Raw genomic sequence first — 24,982 nt, forward strand, 5'->3', positions numbered from 1 at the left:
TAAGATGAAAAGAAGTGTCTGTGCTACCTTGCGTCACTGTATGTCAACTGATAAAAAGCCTATGCATTCAAGATGCCCACAAGGCCCTAAAACCTGGTGTTTTTATAATCGTGCTCTGGCCATGAAAGAAACCCCACAGACACATGATACGATGCATGTGAAGTTAAATTCTGATGTAGTGTTGAAGATAGCACCACTGTACCAAATACAGGCCAATGATGAAATTCTGAAAAGGAGTGCTAGGGGCAAGACACAGAATCCAAATGAAAGTCTACATTCTGTTATTTGGCAAAAATTCCCAAAACAAAAAATTATTTCAAAAGTGAGAGTTGACTTAGCTGTTCAACTGGGCACTGTCCGACTCGTTGGCTGAATGGTCAGCGTACTGGCCTTCGGTTCAGGGGGTCCCGGGTTCGATTCCCGGCCGGGTCGGGGATTTTAACCTTCATTGGTTAATTCCAATGGCCCGGGGGCTGGGTGTTTGTGCTGTCCCCAACATCCCTGCAACTCACACACCACACACAACACTATCCTCCACCACAATAACACGCAGTTACCTACACATGGCAGATGCCGCCCACCCTCATCGCAGGGTCTGTCTTACAAGGGCTGCACTCGGCTAGAAATAGCCACACGAAATTAAAACTGGGCACTTCAATATGGGAGCACATGCTGACCAGAAGATGAAAGTGAATTTATTTGCGGGAACTATAAGTGCAAGTGCTAGGAAGATCAGTAACAGCCAGGAGAGAAGGCGAAAAAGAAAAAGTGTAGTGAAATGCATGTCAGGAAGAAAAACTGCTAGGAAGAAGCTGAAACTCACAAAAACTGTATCAGAAAAGTTTGAGACATATACTCTTCACCATTCCGGATGCTCCATGCACGTCCGTATTGGCTGGAAGAGCATGAAAATTTGCATGCATGTTAATCTATTAGTTATATACAAATTATACTATGTAATTTTTGGTAGAGTTATAGAGTTCATATTTATTGGGCAACAAATGTGAAGAAATTGAAAAAAAAAGACATTAAAAATGGACAAAAAACATAATAATATTTTTAATTCTTTAATATAAATCAAATAAACTGAAAATAGTAAAAATTGTTTATAAATGTCCGTTGTGTTAGTAAAACTAGTTTAAAAGTGATAATTCAAAAATTGGCGTGCACGGAACAATTTTTATAAATGTCCATAGATCTGTAACTAATTGGCCAAATGAAGCCAAATTTGGTACTAGGTCAATATATGAAAAAATCAATCTAATCAGTTGGAAAGTACAGAAAATTTGTAAATCAGTAGGGTCCCCCTTAAAGGAAAGGATATTGCAGGCTAAGGTCTCTATTCAGGATCAGAATTCAAGACAGGTGTCTGTGAGAAATTGATACGAGTCTCTGCAGGTAGAACAATAGAGACAAAATTAGGAACAGGGAACTATTGCTGAGAATTGTGGAAGCAGGGGAAAAGGAAAAGTTTGGAAAAGGAATTGTAATGTAGAGGATAAGATAAGACAGGTGGAACGGGGTCATGGGAGAGATAAAAAGGAGGTGGAAGTAGCTTCTGCAGCAGTGAGAAAAGATAGGGCTGGCCAGGAGGGGAGTAGATCAAATGAGGTAGATAGGTTTGAGGCTCTGGTTATGGGGGATTCCATTGTTAGACATGTGGAGAAAGTATGTGGAGGAAAGGGAACCAGGGTAGAGTGTATCGAGGAATTAGGTTAAGGCAGATGTTGAGAAAAGTAGGAGAGAACGAGGAAAGAATGGAGAAGGTGGTAATATTTCACGTTGGTACCAACAACGTAAGGCAAGCAGGTATAAGTACTAACATAATTGGGGACGTGTGGGATCTGGTAAATGCAGCTCAAGGAAGCGGAGATTGTTATCCGTGGAATACTGTGTAGCAGGGATTCTGACTGGAAGGTGATTGGGGAATTAAATGAGACTATGAAGTGAGTATGTGGGAAACTGGTAGTGAGAGTGAGATTTCTGATCCTAATGGGTGGGTAGGAGGTAGATCTGCGCTAAGATGGCCTTCACTTAAACCGCAGTTGTACGTATAAGTTAGGAAATTTGTTTACAAGTGTTTCAGGGAGGTATATTCAGGGAAACGGGGTGGTCTAGGGGGCGATGATAACAGTGCAGGGATTTCGATGTCAAGTTGGGATGACATAAAAAAGTTGGCGTTGAACTGTAGACGTATCCTAAAGAAAGGAATATAATTATTTTAATAGATACAATTTACCAGATATTGTAACATGAATTGAATTATGGCTGAGAAATGATATAATGGATGCAGACATTTTCTCACGGAACTGGAATGTGCATCGCAGAGATATGATAGGAATGGTAGGAGGGGGGAGTAGTCATTCTGGTGAAAAGAAGAATTGGTAAAATACGAAAAAGTTCAAGACGAAAAACAAGAAATTGTAGGTGTAAGGCTCATTTCTGAGGATAATAGGAAACTTGATGTCTTCGGAGTGTACAGACAGGGAAATGGTAGCGCTGATGCTGATTCGGAATTATTTGATAAGATAATCAGCTATGTGGGAAACGCTGTGGACAGGAATATGTTTCTAGTGGGTGATCTTAATTTACCAAATGAAAATTGGGAAGAATATGCGAACGACAGGAATTATGGCCAACAAATGGCAAATAAGTTAATATGAGAAAGACAGCTGATTCATAATGGGATGAACCAACTAGATGGAAGAATATTCACGATGTGGTACTGGTACAAATGAGCCCTATAGAGAAACCGAAGTAATAGGTCGCATCAGTGATCGCGATGTTGTTTTTGTCGTAGTTAAAAGTAAATGTGATGGAAAGAAAGGTCTTAAAAGGAGGACTATTAGGCAGTACTACATGGCTGATAAAACAGGCATGAGGGAGTTTTTAGAATGTATAATAGCGATTGGTGGGAAACGGTAAATAAAAATGTAAACGGACTCTGGTATGGGTTTAAAGTAATTGCTAATGAATGTGAAAACAGGTTTGTACCTTTAAAGGTGGTAAGGAATGGTAAATACCCACTATATTATAACAGAGAAGGAGGTGCATGTTGGAAAGAATAAAGTTAGAGTTAGAAAGAATAGAGCTGTGGATGTAAGGAGAAATTGAAGGAACGTACTAGGAAATTGAATCTAGTAAAGAAGTCAGCTAACAAGATAGCAAGTATAATTGGGAGTCATGCAAATTTCAGTGGAAAATGGAAGGATATGTATAGGTACTTTAAGCCGGCCCCGTGGTGTAGGGGTAGCGTACTTGCCTCTTACCCGGAGGCCGCGGGTTCCATTCCCGGTCAGAGATTTTTACCTAGATCTGAGGGCTGATTCGAGGTCCACTCAGCCTACGTGATTATAATTGAGGAGCTATCTGACGGTGAGGTAGCGGCCTCGGTCTAGAAATCCAAGAAAAACGACCAAGAGTATACGTCATGCTGACCACACGACATCTCGTAATCTGCTCGCCTTCGGGCTGAACAGCGTTCGCGTGGTAGGCCAAAGCCATTCAGAGCTGTGGTGCCATGGGTTTAGTTAGTTAGTTAGTGTATAGGTACTTTAAGGCAGAAATAGGTTCTAAGAAAGAACATTCCAGGAGTCTTTAATGTACAAGGGGAGTGTGTGTATGCGAGGATCTTCAAAAGGCAGTATGTAAACATTGTTGTTTACAAATATAATGTCCAGATAGAGGAGGTGACTAATACTATAGACGTATTAATACCCATTATAACAGCGATATTTACAAGAAGATACAAATTTTGAAAACTAGGAAAGCAGCTGGAATTGATCAGGTTTCGGGGGATATACTGAAGGCAGCGGGTTGGGATATAGTACCATATCTGAAGTACTTACTTGATTATGGTTTGCATGAAGGGGCTATACCAAATGAATGGAGAGTTGCTATAGTAGCCCCGGTGTGTAAAGGAAAGGGTGGTAAACATAAAGCTGAAAATTTCAAGCCAGTCAGTTTGACATGCATTGCATGTAAGCTTTGGGAAAACATTCATTCTGATTATATTAGACATGCTTTTGAAATTCATAACAGGTTCGAGTAAGATTCCAGCAAGATATAGCAGATATCTTGGATTAAGGAGGTCAAATGGACTGTATTGCAATTGACCCATCTAAGGCATTTGATAGGGTAGATCATGGGAGACTTCCGAAAAAAAACGAATGCAATTGGACTGAATGGATGGCTGTATTTCTAGAAAATCGAACTCAGATAATTAGTGTAGGTGAATTCTTATGACCCTGTAATAATTAAGAGGGGAATTTCTCTAGGCAGTATTATTGGACCTTTATTTACCTTATATATATAAATGACATGAGTAAAGAAGTGGACTCGGAGATAAGACTTTTTGCGGATGATGTTATTCTGTACAGAGTAAAAAATAAGTTATAAGATTGTGGGCAACTGCAAAATGACCTCGATAATATTGTGAGATGGACAGTAGACAATGGTATGATGGTGAACGGGGTTATAAGTCAGGCTGTGAGCTTCACAGATAGGAAAAATCTTCTCAGTTTTAATTATTGCGTTGATGGGGTGAAAGTTCCTTTTGGGGATCATTGTAAGTACCTAGGTGTTAATATAAGGAAAGATCTTCATTAGCGTAATCACATAAATGGGATAGTAAATAAAGGGTACAGATCTCTACACATGGTTATGAGGGTGTTTAGGGGTTATATTAAGGATGTAAAGGAGAGTGCATATAAGTCTATGGTAAGACCACAACTAGAGTATGGTTCCAGTGTATGGGACCCTCACCAGGATTACTTGATACAAGAAATGGAAAATATAAGCAGCCGGATTTGTTCTGGGTGATTTCCGACAAAAGGGTAGAGTAACACAAATGTTGCAAAATTTGGGCTTGGAAGATTTTGGGAGAAAGGAGGCGAGCTAGTCGACTAAGTGGTATTTTCCGAGCTATCAGTGGAGAGATGGCACTGAATGACATTTGTAGGCGAATAAGTCAGAGTGTTGTCTTGAAAAATAGGAAAGATCACATTATGAAGATAAAGTTGGAATTCAAGAGGACAAATTGGGGCAAATATTCATTGATAGGAAGGAGATTTAGGGATTGGAATAACTTACCAAGGAAGATGTTCAATAAATTTCCAATTTCTATGCAGTCATTGAAGAAAAGGCTAGGAAAACAAAAGATAAGGAATCCGCAAACTGGGCGACTGCCCTGAATGCAGATCAGTAGTGATTGATTGATTTGATTGACGTAAGATAGGGTAGGTACCCTCATCAGAAATATGACACATTTACAGTCGTTTGGGACTAATGTTTTGGTAGGAACGGTAAATTATTGGAATACCGTGATCATTGATGGTAGTGGTAGCGGATCATAACTCCGAAGATATTGGGTTTGCGACCAATATTTATAGGACCTTGTTTCCTTCGTCTGTTGCGTGATATCTTTTACATGTAGAAGCAAAAATAAAGTCATCTCCATACAGGCCATGAAGACCTTTGGAGGGGTGGAAGTTAAAGGCTTCCACTATCCGCAAACTCGGCACTTGATGGGGTAGAGTAGTTAGCTCTACGGCCGTCCGCCTTTGCACCCAAGAAGTAACCCGATACTCATTTCTGGTGTAGACTGAGTGAAACTCAGGGCCATGTGCACCTCCGGAAGTGGATATCTCATTTCTTAAGTGTTTCGACTTCCTGACGGTGAATGGAACCATTGTCCTTGCGGGTGAACCGACCATGCCCTTACCGCCTCGGCCTGGAATCCCCTGCCTTTTTGCAGTACACCCTGTATTATCACACCCACGTTGACATGGTTCCTAAGATACTAGTGTACATTTTGATATCTAGAAATATTATCTAATTTCTCGAGTAACTTGAGAAAAAAGTATCTACCCTAAATCCATTTTCGTCTTGGTTCATTCTCAGTTTTCGAGATATTACTTTCCGTGATCATTAGTGCTTAACGCGACCTTTGTTTTTTGGGTTTCAAATCACTTGGTTCATCTCTGATTTTGCTCATAAAATGATAGGATATATTTCGAATATTACGATTATAAATAAACAAACTAAAGTACATTTAAATACCACAGAGTTAACACGAACGTCTACTCATTTCTAATGACGTATTGGGTGATTGGCTTCGCGGTTTGCGTCACGTAGCTGTCAGACTGTATTCATCTAGTAGGTTCGAACCCCACGGTCGGCAGCCTTTAACATTTTGTCCGTGTTTTCCGATTTTCACACCAGGCAAGTGCTGGGGCTGCACCTTTATTAAGGCCATGGCCGCTTCTTTTCCGCTGCTGCCCTTTCCCATTTTTCATCGCCGAAAACCTTCGATGTTTGGCGCGACTTTAAAAAGTACTACATAAATGAATAAGTAAATAAATAAATAAATAAATAAATTTTCCAGTAATACCAAATGTGTCATCAGAGACATGGAGTGAAGAATGAATGTTTCATTCCCTTCACATTATGGGCTACCTCTGCCAGGCATGAACCCACGACCTTGGATTCGCAGACCGACGCATTAGTACTGATTGGTCTTGAAACGGAGTTAATTGATAATAACTGTTACAGAATGTATTGCAAATTCATCTTCGGAAATGAATTAATAGTACAATGTATGGTGCTTCTATTAACGTGGCAGGGAACTGTAGACCTATAGGCTTATAAATTAGAACTGAGGATATTTAAGACAACAGTTAGACTAAACAGAAATCTCGACGGTGGGATTCAAATCATGTTGTCTCCTGTGTCCAGATTATTCTCTTTCTTATTTTTAATGACTGTTAGGTTCTTCATTCTGTCGGAACTAATTCAGTATAACTTATCTTTATGAAATGGGCTACCTGAAGAAAACATTGATTTTACTGTATCCAGTATCTTCTATTCCTAGGTCCATACAACCTTCGACATGCTTGCACTACTCCTTCAGACATTCTTCCTTAGCTATCTTGCACTTTCTATCCACTTCATTCCTTAATCGCTCGTATTATTTTCTGCCCTCTTCATTTCTAGCATTCTTGTATTTTCGTCGTTCATCAATCAGGTCTACTATCTCCTGAGTTATCCACTGATTCTTAGTTCATCTTTTCTTCCTTCCTAACATTTCTTCAGCAGCCCTACTGACCTCATTTTTCATAACTACCCACTCTTCCTCTATGGTGTTTCTTTCAGCCTTTTCATTTAGTCTTTGTGCAACATTTTCCTTAATACATTCCCTCGCACTTTTTTATTTCAACTTGTCTGGATCCCATCTCCTTGCATTCCTTCCTTTCTTTAATTTCTTCAACTTCAGATGGCATTTCATGACCAGCAAGTTGTGGTCAGAGTCCACGTCTGCTCCTGGGAAAGTTTTGCAATCCAACACCTGGTTTCTGAATCTTCGCCTAATCATAATGAAGTCTATTTGATACCTTCCAATGTCTCCAGGTCTCGTCCACGTATACATCCGTCGTTTGTGGTGTTTGAACCAAGCATTGGGAAGGACTAAATTATGATCAGTGCAGAATTCAACCAGCAATCAAATGTGCTCTATTGTACCAAAAAAAAAAAAAAAAAACCAAAAAAAACACTAACTTATCAAAAATCCAGACTATTCGCTATATATTTTTTTAATTGCAAAGTAACATGTGCCCCTACATTACTTTTTTAATATAAGCTAGTATTTCAGTGCTTTTGGAGGGACGTGATGCCTGAATGACATCACTGGTTTCTAAGCAAGTTGGCCGTGGCTCGAATCCTAACCGATGCATTTGGGAAGTTAGCAATTCAAAATTTAAATTTTAGAATTAAATCAACACATGTCGGGTTACGAATGTTAGTCCTCCAGATAGAGGAGCGTGCCAATATGGCATCGTTACCATCTCAGTTATGCCAGTTGCATACTTCATTTATACTCAAGCCCTGGTGTGCGTTGCATAGTAGCGTAGTACGAAGCGCCTGCGCAATATTGAATTTAACACATTAATATAACTTTTACTGTTTGTTTGTTTGTTTGTTTTCTGTTTGTTTGTTTGTTCGTTCGTTTGTTTGTTGTTTAAAGGCGCCTAACATCTACGTCATCATCCAGTCAATTTATCTCTGCTACTGTTGAAGATAATGAAAAGAAAATAACGGGACCACAAACATACGGTGAATAAGTAAATTAAATCTTGTTCCAACGAAAACCAACCCCGAGAAAATGGGAACTCTTGCAAGAAAATTCAGTTTTTCATAAATGGCAGTCAAATTTCTATATTGTTTACAAAATGTATTTGCTTCCATGCTGAGTTACGGAGCTCAATGCCGGGTAACAAATTATATGGTAACCAATGCAAACAACCTACACAACTCTATGTTCACTGTAATTCAAGACAACCCACACACGTCTTGAGCAAATATTTTCTGAGTTATTGTATGTTAACTGAAGTTAGCGATTACCAAATCATTGTTTGAACAGTAACATAATTAACGAATTAACGAATTCTTAAAAAACAATTACGGTCAGTGAAAAGTAATGAAAAGTGCACAAATCGAACAGAGAACTCTAAATATTAATTTATATTTATAAAATTGTAACGACCGTATGTCTGTGAATCGTCTATTTTGGCGAAATTTTCGTAAGGGATTCGTTTAAGGGGTAGTAATGAATATCTGTACATTTTTTAGCTATAGCATCCTGAAAGACCGAAATTTTACCCCCTCGTCCAAAATAAAAATTTCGGCACAATCTGTCAGACGAGCTAGAAAATTGAAATTAGGCAAAATTGTACTTTTTAGCCTATAAAAGACGGAAAAATTCCAAGATCTTTAAATTTTTATGGCGGTGCAGATCTTCGTTTCGAGGCATTTCGCGGCTAAACGTTAAGTCCTGTCTCAAAGCTGATGGCACAATCTCAGTTCAATTTGGAGTGATCCACAACTTTTTTCCTAAGAGTTCTTGTCGTCTCCTTCTCCCTTATACGTTGTATTTGGCTGTATGTCTCGATTGTTCGTAAATGATGTGCTTTTTAGATTACATTACATAGTTTGATACACTTATAGGAAGGATAGAATTATGAAATTTGTCACGCACGTTGATACGACCAGTGGCTATATGCGAACCAAATTTAATGATTCTAGCTTGCACATAAGTATATGAAAAATAATGTAAAATATTAAAAATGTACCCAAATTTCACCCATTCAAACACCATAACTCGATCAAACCCATAAATATGGGAGATACGAGAAAATGTTTTAGGACCAAACATGTAGAGCGATAAAAGGGGCATCTGATGGTGCAAACCGTCTATTGGTCCGATGTACCGTTCAGAAGAAGTAAATCTCGAAATAAAGGTCTGCGCTTACAAACGTGCCCATGGTTACCTGTTATTTATGTAAATAAAATCGTAACGACCGTGTGCCTGTACATTGACTATTTTGGCGAAATCTCCGTACAGTTATCCGCTTCAGGTGTAATAATGACCATCTGAATATTTTTTTAGCTTTGGTGTTTGTTTGTTTGTTTGTTTGTTTGTTTGTTTGTTTTTCTGTTTGTCTATAACTTGAAAACCCTTCATATATTTCTATACCAAACTTCAAATTTAAAATACACCTCTCCTTGGGTAGGTTTTAATGGGGTTTATATGAAACCGAAATCGTGATTTTGCACCCCCACAAAATCTACACAACCAAACTTAATGGAAATAAATTTATGAAACTTTTTCCTTCATGTGCATTATTTCGATACGAGGTTTAATAAGGGAGATATCATGAACGGACCGTTTTTCGGTACAAGTCCCATCGGACTTACCTCAAGAGCGGGTGCGTGTATAGCTTATTTCTTATAACTTTAAAACTACTGAAGATATTTCAACCAAACTTTATATTTACCATCCACCTGCCCACAGGTAGGTTTTAAGGTTCATACCATTTCAAATTCCCGGAAGGGACTGGTGGTTTATAGGAAAACTAAACAGTGATTTTACCGTCTCACAATATGTACAAGACCAACCGAACTGGACATCGATCAGCCTTAATGGAAATCCATTTCTAAAACTTTTTTCTCCTGTTCATTTTTTCGACAGGAGGATTACGAAGGGAGAGAGCTAAACAGTAAGTCGTATCACAAAATGGATGGCACAATCTCAGTTCAATTTAGAGTGATCTACACTTTGATCCTATGAGGTTTCGTCATATCTCTATTCCTTATAAGTTAGATTTGTCTCTATATATCGAATATACCTACATTTTGCTCTTTGTCCACGAATAACTCGTAGTTTGAATCACTCATACAAAAAACAAAAACATCTAATTCTACACGAATATTGGCCCACCCAGTATCCATACGCGAGTCAAATTCTATGTTTGTAGCTCTCACAATAGTACCCAAGGTACTGTCAGAAAAACCCAAATTTCACCCCATTTAACGTTTCTCAATTTTACCCATAAATAGATGAGACAGGAGAAAATATCTTAAGACCAGCCATTTAGACCGCTAAATGAGGCGTCTTATGGTACAGTTCGTTTGTCGATATAATGTATCGTTTATCAGCAGTTAATTTGTAAATGAAGGTTTACAATATTGTAGACATGCAACCGATCTATATATATACATTGAAGTCGATTTGTAGTGATGTAGAACGGGTGTGTCCGCTATTATAATTAATATTTAAAAGTCGATAGTCTCTCAGCAGTAATGATATAATCATTACTCTCCACATAGACTTTGACTGGCAGTAGGAAAGGTATCCTTCTCCGTCTCCTGTGTAATTGGCATTAGTAAGGAGGAACTACCATTGTAATTTGTAGTTTGACTGGCAGAAGTCAAGAGAGCATGCATTGTTGTTCAAAACTCCCCTAACCGATTGTGTTTGGGAGTAGGTAAGTGTGCCAGACATTATAAACAAATTTACCCATCTAAAATGTGACTGACAATAGGCATAGTGGCCTTGCTATTATAACGGAAACTCACCAACTCGGTGTGACTGTCATTAAGAAAAGGGGCCTGTCATTATAATTATAACAGCACAACTCAATTTTGACTGGCAGTAGGGAAGGTGCCTGCTATTAAATAAAAACTCCTCAACTGTAATCTGTCTAGAAGTAGAAAAGGGTGCCTGCCATTGTAACGGAAACTCCCCAAATCGATTGTGACTGTGTATTAGGTAATGGAGTCTCCCTTTATAATGAAAACTTACCTACTCGATTGTGAATGGGAGTAGGCAAGTGAGAATGCCGTTATCATCACAACTCCGCAACTCGCACTATACATTGGAGACAACGTATGGGAACCTTACCCTGCTATTCCTAGATAACGCTAAGGGATATGCAATTTTAAAAAATCTTATTCACTGCATGTACAGTAATTTACTTCGATATCCGTACACAATGTACAATACCGTGGCGAAGTACGGGTACATTTGTTAGTATGTCATAAGAAGAAAAAAGTAAATTTTGTCATCATCACCACCTTTCGTACTCCCCTTAAAACAATAACCGTCACCCCCAGATGATGCTTGGATTTAAATTATTCCCCCTTCCCAGTAGCCACAATATTGGGCTACAAGTCGCCGTTTGAGTTTTGAGAACAAATATTCATACATTACCTGTCAGTAAACTAACGAACTTACGCGAACGAAAAAGGTACTTTCGATACTCTTTTACCTTCTATACAACAATTGAGAAAGCCGAAAACGGAATTAACCTTACCCTTGACATCAGAAAATCGTGATGTGCTTCCTGAAGTGTAAGCTGTGAAGAACTATCTAAGCGAGCACCGACAATTTGGAGAGAAAAGTTGCGGTAATTCAATCCAACGAGTAGGCCTATTCATTTTTAAAATATCACATACGCTATGTCAAATAATACACAGTCATCATTTTATATCATAACCGGTTTCCCAGTTAGTTTCCGTATCGTGATTTAGCCTTCTTCTCACAAGGCTCCCGTATCGGCACCATTCCCTTGCTGACTAAGCATCAATTCTCTCTGAAGCAGTATGAGTAATATTGTGTATTGTTTCTGTATAGATAGGTGTGTAACATTTCTATTAAACATGAATCTGCTCGTCGGGAGCGTAGGATGTTTATCGACGTTATTACTTCATATTACCATTTAGGAAAGCCGTACATGCGCGAATATAAATCACTGGATGCTCAGTATTGTAATTAGATAGTAAACAAGCGAATGAACCGGTAGATGGAGCCACAATCGGACAATGAGTGCACTGGTTGCTGATTCTTTGACAAATGCTGATTACGGGTTGTATATGCGGCAGTAAATACATTACAAGAATTTATTTTAAATTACATTTCTTTTAATTTTGCGTGATATTAAAGAATGACGGGCGAATTCATACGGACCTTGAACAGTGTCATCTCTTTTAGTCTTCGCGAAGATTATGAGCCAATTGTGATTCCTGAACTAGTATATGCCAATGCATGTTATAAATGAAAATACAATGTAAACATATAACTTTAAATTCTAATCGCCGGACTGAGGATTCTAGAAGGTAGTGTGCTGTCCGTGTAAGTTCCAGTTTATGGGTTGGATCCTGGCTCAGTCCAATCGCATTTGAAGATGCTGATATACAGCAGCATCGCGTAAGAGAACTTCTACGGATCAAAATTATGACACTGTAAAGAGATAGTTGCTGGGACGCAAAATCAAGAACATTAAACTCTAATCATGTGGTATCCGGCAAAACAAACGATACTGAAATTATTATGTTACTCATCTGCTGTGCACGTTTCCCTAGCAACGAAGTATCGAAGTATTTATTTATTTATTTATTTATTTATTTATTTATTTATTTATTTATTTATTTATTTATTTATTTATTTATTTATTTATTTATTGTAGTTTTACATTCTGTGAAATCAGTATTGTGTTGATTTCTGCAGCTACGGCTCACACATCAGGCGAGAAAGTATTTATCGTTGAACATTTACAGTCATACAGAGTTGGGCATCAGAATGGGCCGAGTTTGCTTCACGTTAAAGAACAGTGGGAGAAGTCATTTAATAAGGAAATACCAAACAAGAGAACAATATTAATTGTCTTTGAGAAGGTCCGTCATTCGGGATCAGTTTTACATCAATGAGAGGGGACAAGAAGGTGGCCAAGATTCCTCTCCACAACCGATAATCGTGGACGACTTCTCGAGTAGGTGTTAATTTTCACTACTTCGGCCGACAGACAACTCGTTCTTTAGGGTTTGAACGGCCTGTGCGCCGCTTCCGATCATGCAATATTGGACCTTTATACCGTCGAGGATGCTGCACAGAATCCAAATACAGTGTCCTTTCGATTGGAGGTGAAGCCCCTTGAGCGCACCCCTTTGTGCTATTCCACAGGAATAGGCCATGTGCTGTTGCCGGAATTTACCCTCTCCCTTCCCTATGTCATATATAATGTCTTTCATTTCATATCACGAACTCCTCTGATGAGGTTGACGTCAGGAAGGGAATCCGGTCGTAAACACTAAGATTCATCTCACTTCATACCCGATCCCGTAGAACAATAGGACAAGAGTTGGAGATATACGTGAAGATTATAAATCCTAAAATTAATCATTCTATGTAATCTCTAATATCTCAGTCAGAGAAAATATATTATTGCCATACGATTACTTCAAGATATTTAGATAATTAACATATACATTTAAAATTTGACGAGAAAAAGCGGCTTACTGTGGTGTTTGAACTTGAACTTGCCTCGCCCTAAACCGAAGCTTTCATCAGTCCTCACCAACCTCCCTTCAAAACACTCGCAGCTATCTTCGTTACCGCAGATGCCAGAGCACCCATAGGCAGATTCAACACCACAACTAGACACCTGGAACTGTTGGCCGGTGGTTGCTCAATGCCCAGAGAGCAGTGTTAACGTTAAAGTTTATAACAGTACATGTAACGATTGAGAAACAATCGTTTAGGGCTTAGAACCTTCCAGTAATTTGTTTCGGCAAGTTGTATAAAAGACTTACCAATACCTTGTCATTTGGAATTTTATTTTTATGCAAATGAACGAATTACTATTCGTATGTTCAGGTATTTATGTACACACTTTCAGTGTTTGCAAATAAGTGTTATTTAAAACATTTTTCAAATTCAGGGACAGATTCGTCAGAAACTATTGAACTTATAAATCTAAAAATGGTTGTGGATATCCCGAAGATTTTTATCTACATGGGAAGTGTACAATATGTTGGTAATAATTACAATTTAAGATATTCATGTTACAAAATGTTCACAAAGTATTGTATATCAAGTTTACATCTTATTAATGAGCAAGTAATAAACAAATCACTTGCCATGTGCATTGAAATATATAAATCGTATTTGTAGAGTGCAGTATTACACAATTTGTCCAATGTCACACCTCAACAGGTCAATGTTGTGAATAAATTCAAGCAGAAACTGTCGTGTCGAATGAAGAAATTGTGGATGAACAACACCAGTATTTTGCAGATGTCAGTGATGACCAAGACGGAAAATCTACCAAAAAGCAACAATTGAAAATCGAAAGTTACAACAGGAAAATGGACTTCTGCGTGAAAGACAGGGTTATCTTGAAAAAATTAATATGGACCTAGAAAAAATTAGTCTAGCCAATGGTTGGAATTAAGTACATTTTTTCTTCTGGATCAAGGCCAGTGGTTGAAATTAAGTACATTTTTTTCTTCTGGATCACAAAAAATTCGCTACTAGAAAATGTTCATCTGCTAACGGTAGGGCAAAGGAACACATTGGCTATGAAACAAGAGATGGTAGAGACAACACTATTTGTTTCTTCGTGGATTATTAGACTGACTCAAAAATGTATATCGCGCTGTATAAGCTACAGCCAATGCGAGTATTTTCGATTATCATTAGTCTCACGTAAGAGGACGATTTATTTTAAAACAAGACCTTTCTCCATAGATATTACAAGAATTAATGCAATCATAAATATTGTGGGTATTTTCTCTGTCCCCTGTCTGAGAAAAGTGTGCCTAGAAATCTAAATACAAAAGAAAGGTGTCAAGTCTCACTCTTGGAAAACCAAATTATCATAAATATGTTTTGAATAATTAGAACGCCGGGCTGAGTGGCTCAGACGGTTAAGGCGCTGGACTTCTGACCCCAACTTGGCAGGTTCGATCCTGGCTCAGATCGGTGGTATTTGAAGGTGCTCAAATACGTCAGCCTCGTGTCGGTAGATTTACTGGCACGTAAACTCCTGCGAGACTAAATTCCGGCACCTCGGCGTCTCCGAAAACCGTAAAAGAGTAGTTAGTGGGACGTAAATCAAATAACATTAATTAATTAATAATGATAACTCAAATTAATATCTATTAATTTATTTGCAGCTAACGAATCGTTTCCGAGAGACGTCTGTATGGAATTTGGAGACGATAATTGTAGGATTCAATGTATGGAAAAGAGGAAACTGACTCAGAGCCTATGATACTACCAGGAATGAAATAAACTGTTCTCCAGAGTATGATGAGATGAGGCCTCTTTGATAACAGAGCCCTTTTAAATATCATTCAATCATGGCCATCCATCAATACTTCGCATGACAGCTTTCAATATTACATTGGCCATCTGTACTCTAATGCCCCTCGTTGATAATATGACTCTCAGTCATGGCCATCTACCAATACTTCACACCACAGCCTGCACGGTTGCTAGGTAACATCGCGTCACACATTGTGTAAGCCTAATTTCGTGACCCAAATTTTCAGGTGACCCCCAGCCACAAGTCATATTTATGTCAAAATAATTAGACATTTAAAACTCATTTTCAAGAACATGCATCATTTAATAATTTTGGTTTAGGATTACGAAGATACTATTTGGTGTATGTATAGTCACTCAAAAAGCATGAGCGCTACGTATTATATGTTCATCGCATTTTATATTTTATCAGACTTCATGTTAATATCAAAATATATAATTGATTCGTATCCACCATCTCTCGAATGCAAGCTCACAGATATGTGGTCCGAATCTCAAGGAAAACTCGCTGTTTCATCACAAATTAGTTACAGGTGTGTTACCATATCCTAAGAATACATTCTTCAGATGATGATTTTGCAGACTTCTGTTTTCTGCATTTAATATACCGTATTAGGGGAGCCTCCGTGGCTCAGACGGCAGCGCGTCGGCCTCTCACCGCTGGATACCGTGGTTCAAATCCCGGTCGTTCCATGTGAGATTTGTGCTTGACAAAGCGGAGGCGGGACAGGTTTTTCTCCGGGTACTCCGGTTTTCCCTGTCATCTTTCATTCCAGCAACACTCTCCATTCTCATTTCATAGCATCTATCATTCGTTAATATAAATCATTTTGGGAGTGGCGACCCCATCGTAATAACAGCCTATATCTGATTCATTCATTACATCCCTGACCCGGTCAAAGACTGGAAAACAAGTTGTAGGTTTTCATTTTCAATATACTGAAGTGTTCATTAATTTTTGAGTGAAGGTGACGATAGGATTATGTGAAAATTCAAAATAGCTGACATAGAATTGATGATGAACAAAGCATACATTAGCTTACGTTAATGCAGAGAACGTTGGATACTGATTAGAACAAGGTGCAATTGAATGCTATGCGAGTATGCACTAGGCCAAGAAAGAGGTCTGTATCAGCACAGTGATGCCCTTTGTAAACAGAACTACTTATACTGACAAATAAGGTTTAGTCCTCCTTTCTTTCTCCGGGGTTGGTTTTTCCCTCGGACTCAGCGAGGGATCCCACCCGCCTCAAGGGCAGTGTCCTGGAGCGTGAAACTTTGGGTCCGGGGGTACAATTGAGGAGGAGGACCGGTACCTAGGCCAGGCGGCCTCGCATGCTATGCTGAACAGGGTCCTTGTGGAAAATGGGAATATTGGAAAGGATAGACGAGGAAGATAGAAGGAAGCGGCCGTGGCCTCATGTAAGGTACTATCCCGACATTTGCTTAGAGGAGAAGTAGGAAACCACGGAAAACCACTTCCAGGATTGCTGAAGTGGGAATCGAACCCCCACCCCCTCTACTCAGTTGTCCTCTCAAGACTGAGGGGACCCCGGTCCAGCCCACGTACCACTTTTCAAATTTCGTGGCAGAGCCGGGAATCAATCCCGGGTCGGGGTGACAGCTAATCATGCTAACCACTACACCACAAACGAGGACTATAAGGTTTAGTCAGTAATTAAAATGATGCCTCCATGGGATTGACTTTTCGAATAGTAGTGCTATTGAGAGTTATTTTATAAATTCTGTTCCATTCGCCGCTTGATGCTACCTGTTTCTCTGCTGACATAGATTTCTGGATATTATTACCTCCTACACTTGATTCATAATGTTGGTTGAAAGAAGTTTTTAAAGAATTTCTTCAATATTTTGATGAGTGTTCATGGTTAATGTATCAATATAAGCGATTGAAACCCATAGTAGCATTCCTGGATCTTTGAGTTCTCTCGTCTCCTTCTTTTACTTGGCAACTTGTCTTCTCCTACGAACATAAGAATGAGGGTTTTCTTTGATTCATATACTAAAGGTTCTTCCTCTTCTTCTAATAATAATAATAATAATAGTAATCATCGTATTATGTTAATACTTCAGTTTCTGTTCAAATTAATGTTCTAATTTGATTTCACTTTTGATTTATTTTGTATTATTTAAGTTTTATTTGTTACTTTAGGGCTCTGGAGATCTCTTCGGTCCTGATTTCGACGATGATGATACTCATGTGAGTAAAAAGAAAGTAACAAGCAGTATTAAAATTTGCTGGAATGATGACTCTAGACAGAAATATGTAAATTAAGCTTGCCTGTTTTGACTAACCCATTAAACCTGTAACTCCTGTCTGGTGATAATAATTTTGCACTAACTATTTCTATATTTAATTTTTGTGCACCGATAACTATTATTTTAATCTCGCTTGAAGCTTCTATCCTCCTCATCATCATCATCATCATCATCATCATCATCATCATCATCATCATCATTCATCGCCTGATCAACCACGTTTTCGAGAAAAGACTTCCCCTTCTCCTTCCAGGTTCTTCACTCGTGGGTAGTTCTCGTCCAGCATGGTCACACAGTTTCCCTCACTATTTCGGACCCTAGATTATGAACGCCCTCTTCTCTGCTGTCAATCTCTCAGAGACCATTCCATTACTGTCGTCGTACATTTCTGGGTCTTAGATCATGCTGCAGGCCAAGCCCAGTTCCATAGGCGAAAAGGAGATATGGTCCAAGGAGGTGCGGTCAAGGAGCTGAAGCTGCGTTAAAGAGACATAGATGTATACTCTATAGAATAAAAATCAAACATGTACTTTTACGTGACTAGTTAAATCATGATCTTAGCAACTGGTCCGCGAGATTTTCATGGAATTTGAGCCTCAGGGACGAGACATTTCATATCAAAATCCGACGTGCAATGGCCGTGATTCTGTCTGTCTGAACTTTTCTTTCCTCACCCTGAAGAAGATTAGGTGCGGTGAAGGAGATTACCGTGATTCGAACCGCGGCCGCCTTGGTTAACAAGCCAATGTCCTAAATGTGCAGGAGTAAGCAGTAAACTCGTCCTCTCGTCCTGAGGTGGCGCAGCTCTTTTCAGGCACACCCGCAATGGAGGTGAGCTGCATGCACCGTTTTAACCATATACCAGCCCTCCTCCCGTTCTTAAATATTTTGCAGCACCGGTAATCAAATCTGGGCCACCGTGGATGGCAGCTAATAGTGCTAACCGTTACGCTATGGAGGCAGGCAATGTATAGAGAGAAAACGTGAAATTTTTTTTTTACGGGTTACTTTCCGTCGCATCGACACAGACAACCCTTATGGCAACGATGGGATAGGTAAGGGCTAGGAGTGGGAAGGAAGTGACCGTGGCCTTAATTAAGGTACAGCCCCAGAATTCGCCTGGTGTGAACATGTGAAACCACGGAAAACCACCTTCAGGGCTGTCAAGAATGAGGTTCGAACCCACTATCTCCCGAATACTGGATACTGGACACACTTAAGTGACTTCAGCTATCGAGCTCGGTATACATGTAACAGAATATGTTGATAATCTTACGTCAATGAGTGACCACTGAGAAAATATAAACGCTAGAGCTCATTGTCGTTGGCTTCCAGTACCTTAGACATATCTCACAGGATACAAGTTTGTCACTGTGACGTATCTTGAAATCTGTAGTAGTTGAAGGATCCTTGAAGAAATAAAGTTATTATACAATATTATTCATCTACACTGTCCTGACCCATGGCTAAGTAGTTAGCGTGCTGGCCTTTAGCCACAGGAATTCCTGGTTCGATTCCCGGTAGGGTCAGGAATTTTAACCGTAAGTGGTTAATTCCACTGGCACGGGGGCTGGATGTACCTGTCGGCATTCCTTCCTCATCATGACACGCAGGTTGCCTACGGGAGTCGAAGACCTGCATCTGGCGAGCCAAACTTGTCCTCGGACACTCCCGGCACTAAAAGCCAGACACCATTTCATTTTTCTACTCCAGTTTGAACGACTGCGTAAAGTATTTTGTTTGGGAGTTCGTCTTTTATGCTAGAAGTTGTGAAATTGAATACAAGCAAAGTTAGTTGCCGTTTCTTGGGTTCAGATTCCTGGCGTGATCGGGGGTTAATTCCTCTAGCTTGAGAAATTAATGTTTCTGTTTGTCTTGCTGTACACATACCACACTATAACACACTATCAACCACCATAGAAGCATGCTATAGTAAATATATTCCTACCCCACGCCAAGAAGAGGATCCGGCTCTAAAATAGTCGAGTTCAACCATGACCCCACCAGGGATTGAGAATAGTGATGGAAAAAAGAAGACCATCAGCTGTCATTTAATACATTTCAGAACCGGAGGCTTGAGTCACCATATTTACTGATCCCATAAGTAGAATCAACCTTTTCAAATTACAATTCCGGCATGTCGCTCTCTCTTAGACCCCATGAGAGTTGAAGGAATGTTAAATGTATTGCGTAAAGTATGAAATGAATCAGTCATTCAATTAAATATGGGAAATCATAAAGCAGTTGATTTCTTTCGACGTCGGAAACTGATGTTCGAACAGGTGGTTTACTACCGTCAAGTTTGTACGATCTATGTCAGTGAGTATTGTAGGACGTTACCTAGTGTGATGCTATGGACATTGGTGATCTCGCAATGTATACACGTGCACACAAAGTGCTACTTGCCCTTCGTGTTGTGAGTTACTAATGTTTTTGATCCAGCCTGGCAGCACTGCTGGAGAAGGAAGATTTCAAAGGCCACAAGTTCAGTAGACTGACAGCCGGCATGCGTGACTTGCAAGAAAATGTTACCACGTTAGAGAGATATTTAAAATATCTGGAACAACTTCTGTTTACATCTAATCTATCATCCATTCTGTGATATTGTATTGTAGAATGGACACTCTTAATATGAAGACTACAAATGTGTCACGAATTCTAAAGACAGAGAGACTTGAAATTAATCGACAGTCTTCCAATTAAATTCTGATATGACATCAGTTAACTAGTGTCTAGCTTCTTGTGTGAATCGTTCTGATCTTATTTCCCTTCTTCAATTCTTGCTCTACTCCTATCCCACATATCTTTTGTTTTCGAAATTCTAGAATGTTTCATACATACAGTCGGAAACAAAAGTAAACATACTCATCGAAATTTAATGTAAGCGTAATCAAAGCAGAACATTTTACTTAACTGCATTTACAGAATAAAATGATAAACTTGTAGAGAGTTTATGGAATTAATGACTTACATGTAGAACTAAAGGCCATGTATCTATCATTTCTAAAACGAAACAAAATGTTCAGGAACAAAAATGAACATACACTCACAATTTTTTCACTCTCATATTAGGTTCAGTACATTTTGCAGTTACTACAGCTTCCAAACGCAGGCGCATCGATTCCACTGGGTTTTTTGTGACCTCTGGTGAAATGTTGTTCCATTCCGTTCTTATGGCAAGTTCCAAATCGTCCTTCTTTATAGAATATTTCCTAATCCACCCAAAGGTGTTTAATATGATTAATTTCGGGGGTCGGAATGTGAATGAAATTGCTGGGGAACAATTTAAGCAGCCATTTTTTCTCTATTTCAAGGGTATATTTTGGGTCGATGACTTGTTACATGACACTGTCGTTTCCCAGTCCCAGTTTTTCAACTGATTTTCATGTAATATATCCATGAACTTCCATGTATCCATTTTAGTTTTAATAAACACTTAATTGTCTACTCCAGCAACAGAAACGCAAGCCCAAATAAGAACGTTCCCAACTCAATGTTTCACTGACAGAACAAAATTTTTCTTTTGGAGGCTTCCATTAGATTTTCTCCATATATTTTGCTTTCTGTCACACTGAAATAAAAGTAAGAAGTATTCTCTGTCTGGGAGGACGTCACAAGCGGAATCCGAAACAATAAACATACCCAAAAAATTATAGAATAAGCTGTATGTTTAGCATATCTTTACTAAAAGGAAGTGTCAGTAGTAAGTTTCCCTGTAGTATTACTAACAAGAAACCTCCTTGAGTGCGAGTTCGCAAGTGCATTGTCTAATTAAGACCATTCAAAAGCAAAATATTACCTGCTAATGACTCACTATATGCATAAGAACACGACGGGAAATAAATGTACGGGAACTGCAGAGAGCAGCATTCTATAGAATTTAATTTGTACACTTCAAAAATATTGAACAACATTGGCGTTTACAGAATGATCAGAACAAACTTTTAACACCACGAGCGACGAATGAAAGTTTTCGCCAGCAATATCAAAAGCGAACTCCTAGGTTGTAAAGCATTCAGGAGATCGGATAGGTGTCCACTCTTGAGGGGAGTACGAATGTCTCATCCCGCTAATGTTAAATTTGCTGACTTCATGACCCATTTTCTCAAGAACTACTTAACGCATCTTAATGATACTTTTGAAGGTTACTTATACATTATTCATATACTTACACCTCTAGTTTCATTCAAGTACATATTCTAGGAGTTACAATAGCATTTTCTGTTGTATAATTTTTTCATTTTCCTAACAGTTTTTGTGCATTTTGCTGCAAGATATCTTTACCATTCTAGAGGTATAGTAACAGAATAGTGTTATAAATTAACTGTGCAAATCAAGAGTATATATTTTATAGTTCCTGAGAAAAATGGTAATTTGTTTGAAAAACGTTAAGACACAACAATGATAAAATTGCACACGTTATACAATATCGCATTAACGGCGTAAACAAGTATCACAACTATTATGCCAGTCCTACTAACTTATACATTAAGGTTTCCACTAGAATATAAATCAAACCACAGCCTTGTATAACTTATAGTTCTTGAGATATTAATTTTTAACTGACCAACGGTTTAAGAAATACAAAAAATGCCTTATGCAGTTAATTAAAATTAAAATAAAATAAGTATATTTCCACCGAACCAAATTTAATAAATCGTTCGTCAAATTAATCAGCAAATTCCAAGGAATGTTTCGATAAAATGTCCATTTATACTCCCCTTAAAGACAAATGCAACCTGCAGATGTCTGTTTCATCGTCGGCTGCAAAACATATTATTGCACCATCTGTAGGTATACCATAAAGGATAGCCTGTTTCGCGATGAACTTCACACAGCAAAAGCCCAAAAGCTTATATCATGTCTACAATTACGAGCCGTAAAAACATCAATCTAAACAATATCTATGATAGTCAATGTCTTGACTGATTGTCAATCAAACATACACAAATACAATTTTGGGGATACTTTTCCACTATAGTGTGGTCAGCCACTAAGTATCGGTTTCAAAATGTACACCTCTAAGGGGATGAAATGGGGATAAAACCCTAAAAACAAAAATATTTTTTACTCCGAAACCGTTCAGCGGACAAAGTTGAAATGTCACTCAATGATTGCTCTTTTATGTACTCGATGATAAATAAGACGAGTTTAAAAGAACTTTCAGCCTTTAATGGTTAAATGGGGTTTAGCACCCGAAAACAGATTAAACCATTTGACATACGAGGTTGAAATTTCACATAATAGATTTTAAATAAGAATTGGCCTTTTAAAATTAAACCCCTAAGAGATTTTGACTTGAAGGTGGGGGGAGGAGTGAGGCCTGATGACAAGAATAATTATTAATTTCTCTATAATAATGGGTTAAAATTTGAAATGATACTTTAGGTGTTAAGTATAAGGAGGTTATAACATTTTTAACCCATCATGGAGTTATATGAGGGGTTAAGATCCTAAAATAAAAATATTAATTCCTCCAACACCGTTTAACGTATGAAGATAAAATTCCAAATGACTGCATAATCCTACTTGTGAAATAGGAAATATTTTAAAACATCCACCCGCTAAGGAGTGAACGGAATTTTTCATCTCTCCAAAACCGTTTGATGTACAAACTTTTAATTTAAAAAAATGTTGTTCCTTTATGTCTTAAGTGCAAAATATCATACACTTCAAAAGATTTCTCCTTTAACGGGTTTGTATGGGCTTACTCTAAAAGTCCTAATATCCATTCTTCCGAAACCGTTTCATGTACGAACTTAAAACATTACATGGAGGTTGTTTTTCTATGTCCTAGATGCGTATTAAAAATAGTTTAAAAGCAGTCTACACGTCCAATGATGTTCGATGTACAAGTTAAAATTTCACATTGCGGTCGTTTCCACGCCCTAGATGTTAAATAACTTAGGGTTTTAAAACACTCTAATTCTATTGGATTCAAATTAGTTTTAAATCCGAAAATAAATAATTGTTCCTCCAAAACTGTTTGACGTACGAACTGAGGGTGTATTTTACCGACTCAGCCGACAGTGGACTTGAAAAAATTTAAAACTTTCAATGATAACTTGCAACCGTAACAAATCACGAGTATCTTGCTAGTAAATATATAAATTTAAAACTAGGCAGAGAACTAATTTCACACAATTGTAAAACTACTAAACAAAGTGTCGATGGCATCGGGAAAGACAACGCAATCACTTTGGACAAAATAAAAATTATTTTAAATGGTGTATCTTAAGATACATATTTCTCCTACAGTAGAAAAACATTTTTTTAATAAGTAAGATTTAAATTTTGTGTAACGGTAAATGCGTATAAAAACCACTTCTAATACAGGAAGAGACCAGTACTTTAACCAGTGCTGCCGCGCAAGTAGACTGGGGAAATGCTCGTTTCTGAGTGGCGAGGTTAGAGTGCACGGTCAGACATAGCAATGAACATGGTTAGCGGTAAGCGTACGGAGTGAATATTTAGTTTAAAAGTGGAGTTCTTGTTAAGCGCACGCTATAAACGTTATTAGTGTCACATTCCTACTCTTTTTTAACGTAATTTGTGTTAGTTATCAGTATCGTGATATATGCATTAGAACAGATGTTCAATGAGCGAATAATTTGTCGTGGAATTTGGCTCCCTCGTTCCTCCGATTTAAGTGTCTGTGATGTTAATTTGTTGGGAAATCTTAAATAGAAAGTGTATAACAACAATCCACGTACTCTTGAAGCCCTGCAGAATGAAATCAGACGATTCATAAGTAAAATTGCAGAGGCGAAGATACGAATCTTTCGGAACTCTTACGCCGATGTAGCGTTTGTATTGAGAATGATAGATTATTTTGTTTTCAATTTCCTTTACATAGCACCGACAGAGATAGGTCTTGTGGCGATGATGGGGTAAGAGTGAAAAGGAAGCAACCATGGCCTTAATTATTGTACAGTCCCAGTATTTGCCTGGTGTGAAAATTGGAAAATGGAAAACCACGGAAAGCCACCTTGAGGGGTTCGAACTCGTTATCTCCCGAATACAAGCTGATGACTACGTGACCCAAACCACGCAGCCACTTGTCGGTGACATAATTTTCAACAGCTGCTTTGATGAAAGGTAGAATGTACATTAGTTTTCATCTTAATAATAATTATTAATTAATAGTTGAGGCCTACCGTAATCAAACTGAATGCCCATTCGTGCTACTGCAGCTTACCGGGGAGTCTAGCAGTACTGACATCTAGCGGAGATGAATGGCAGCAGCAGAGACGAATACAGTCAGAC

At 38.4% G+C, this 24,982-nt stretch overlaps 1 protein-coding gene across 1 annotated transcript in view; it reads left to right on the forward strand.

Moving 5' to 3' along the window:
- The window catches only part of LOC136880060 (collagen alpha-1(XVIII) chain-like), a 256,097-nt gene that overhangs the window by 20,606 nt on the left and 210,509 nt on the right, over positions 1–24,982 (forward strand). Inside the window, exon 3 of the mRNA XM_068228774.1 lies at positions 17,610–17,657. Coding sequence (XP_068084875.1) covers positions 17,610–17,657 — 48 coding nt within the window. The remainder of the gene's footprint in view (positions 1–17,609; positions 17,658–24,982) is intronic.

Source organism: Anabrus simplex, chromosome 1 (genome assembly GCF_040414725.1).
Source record: "Anabrus simplex isolate iqAnaSimp1 chromosome 1, ASM4041472v1, whole genome shotgun sequence".
Taxonomy (NCBI): Eukaryota; Metazoa; Arthropoda; class Insecta; order Orthoptera; family Tettigoniidae; genus Anabrus; species Anabrus simplex.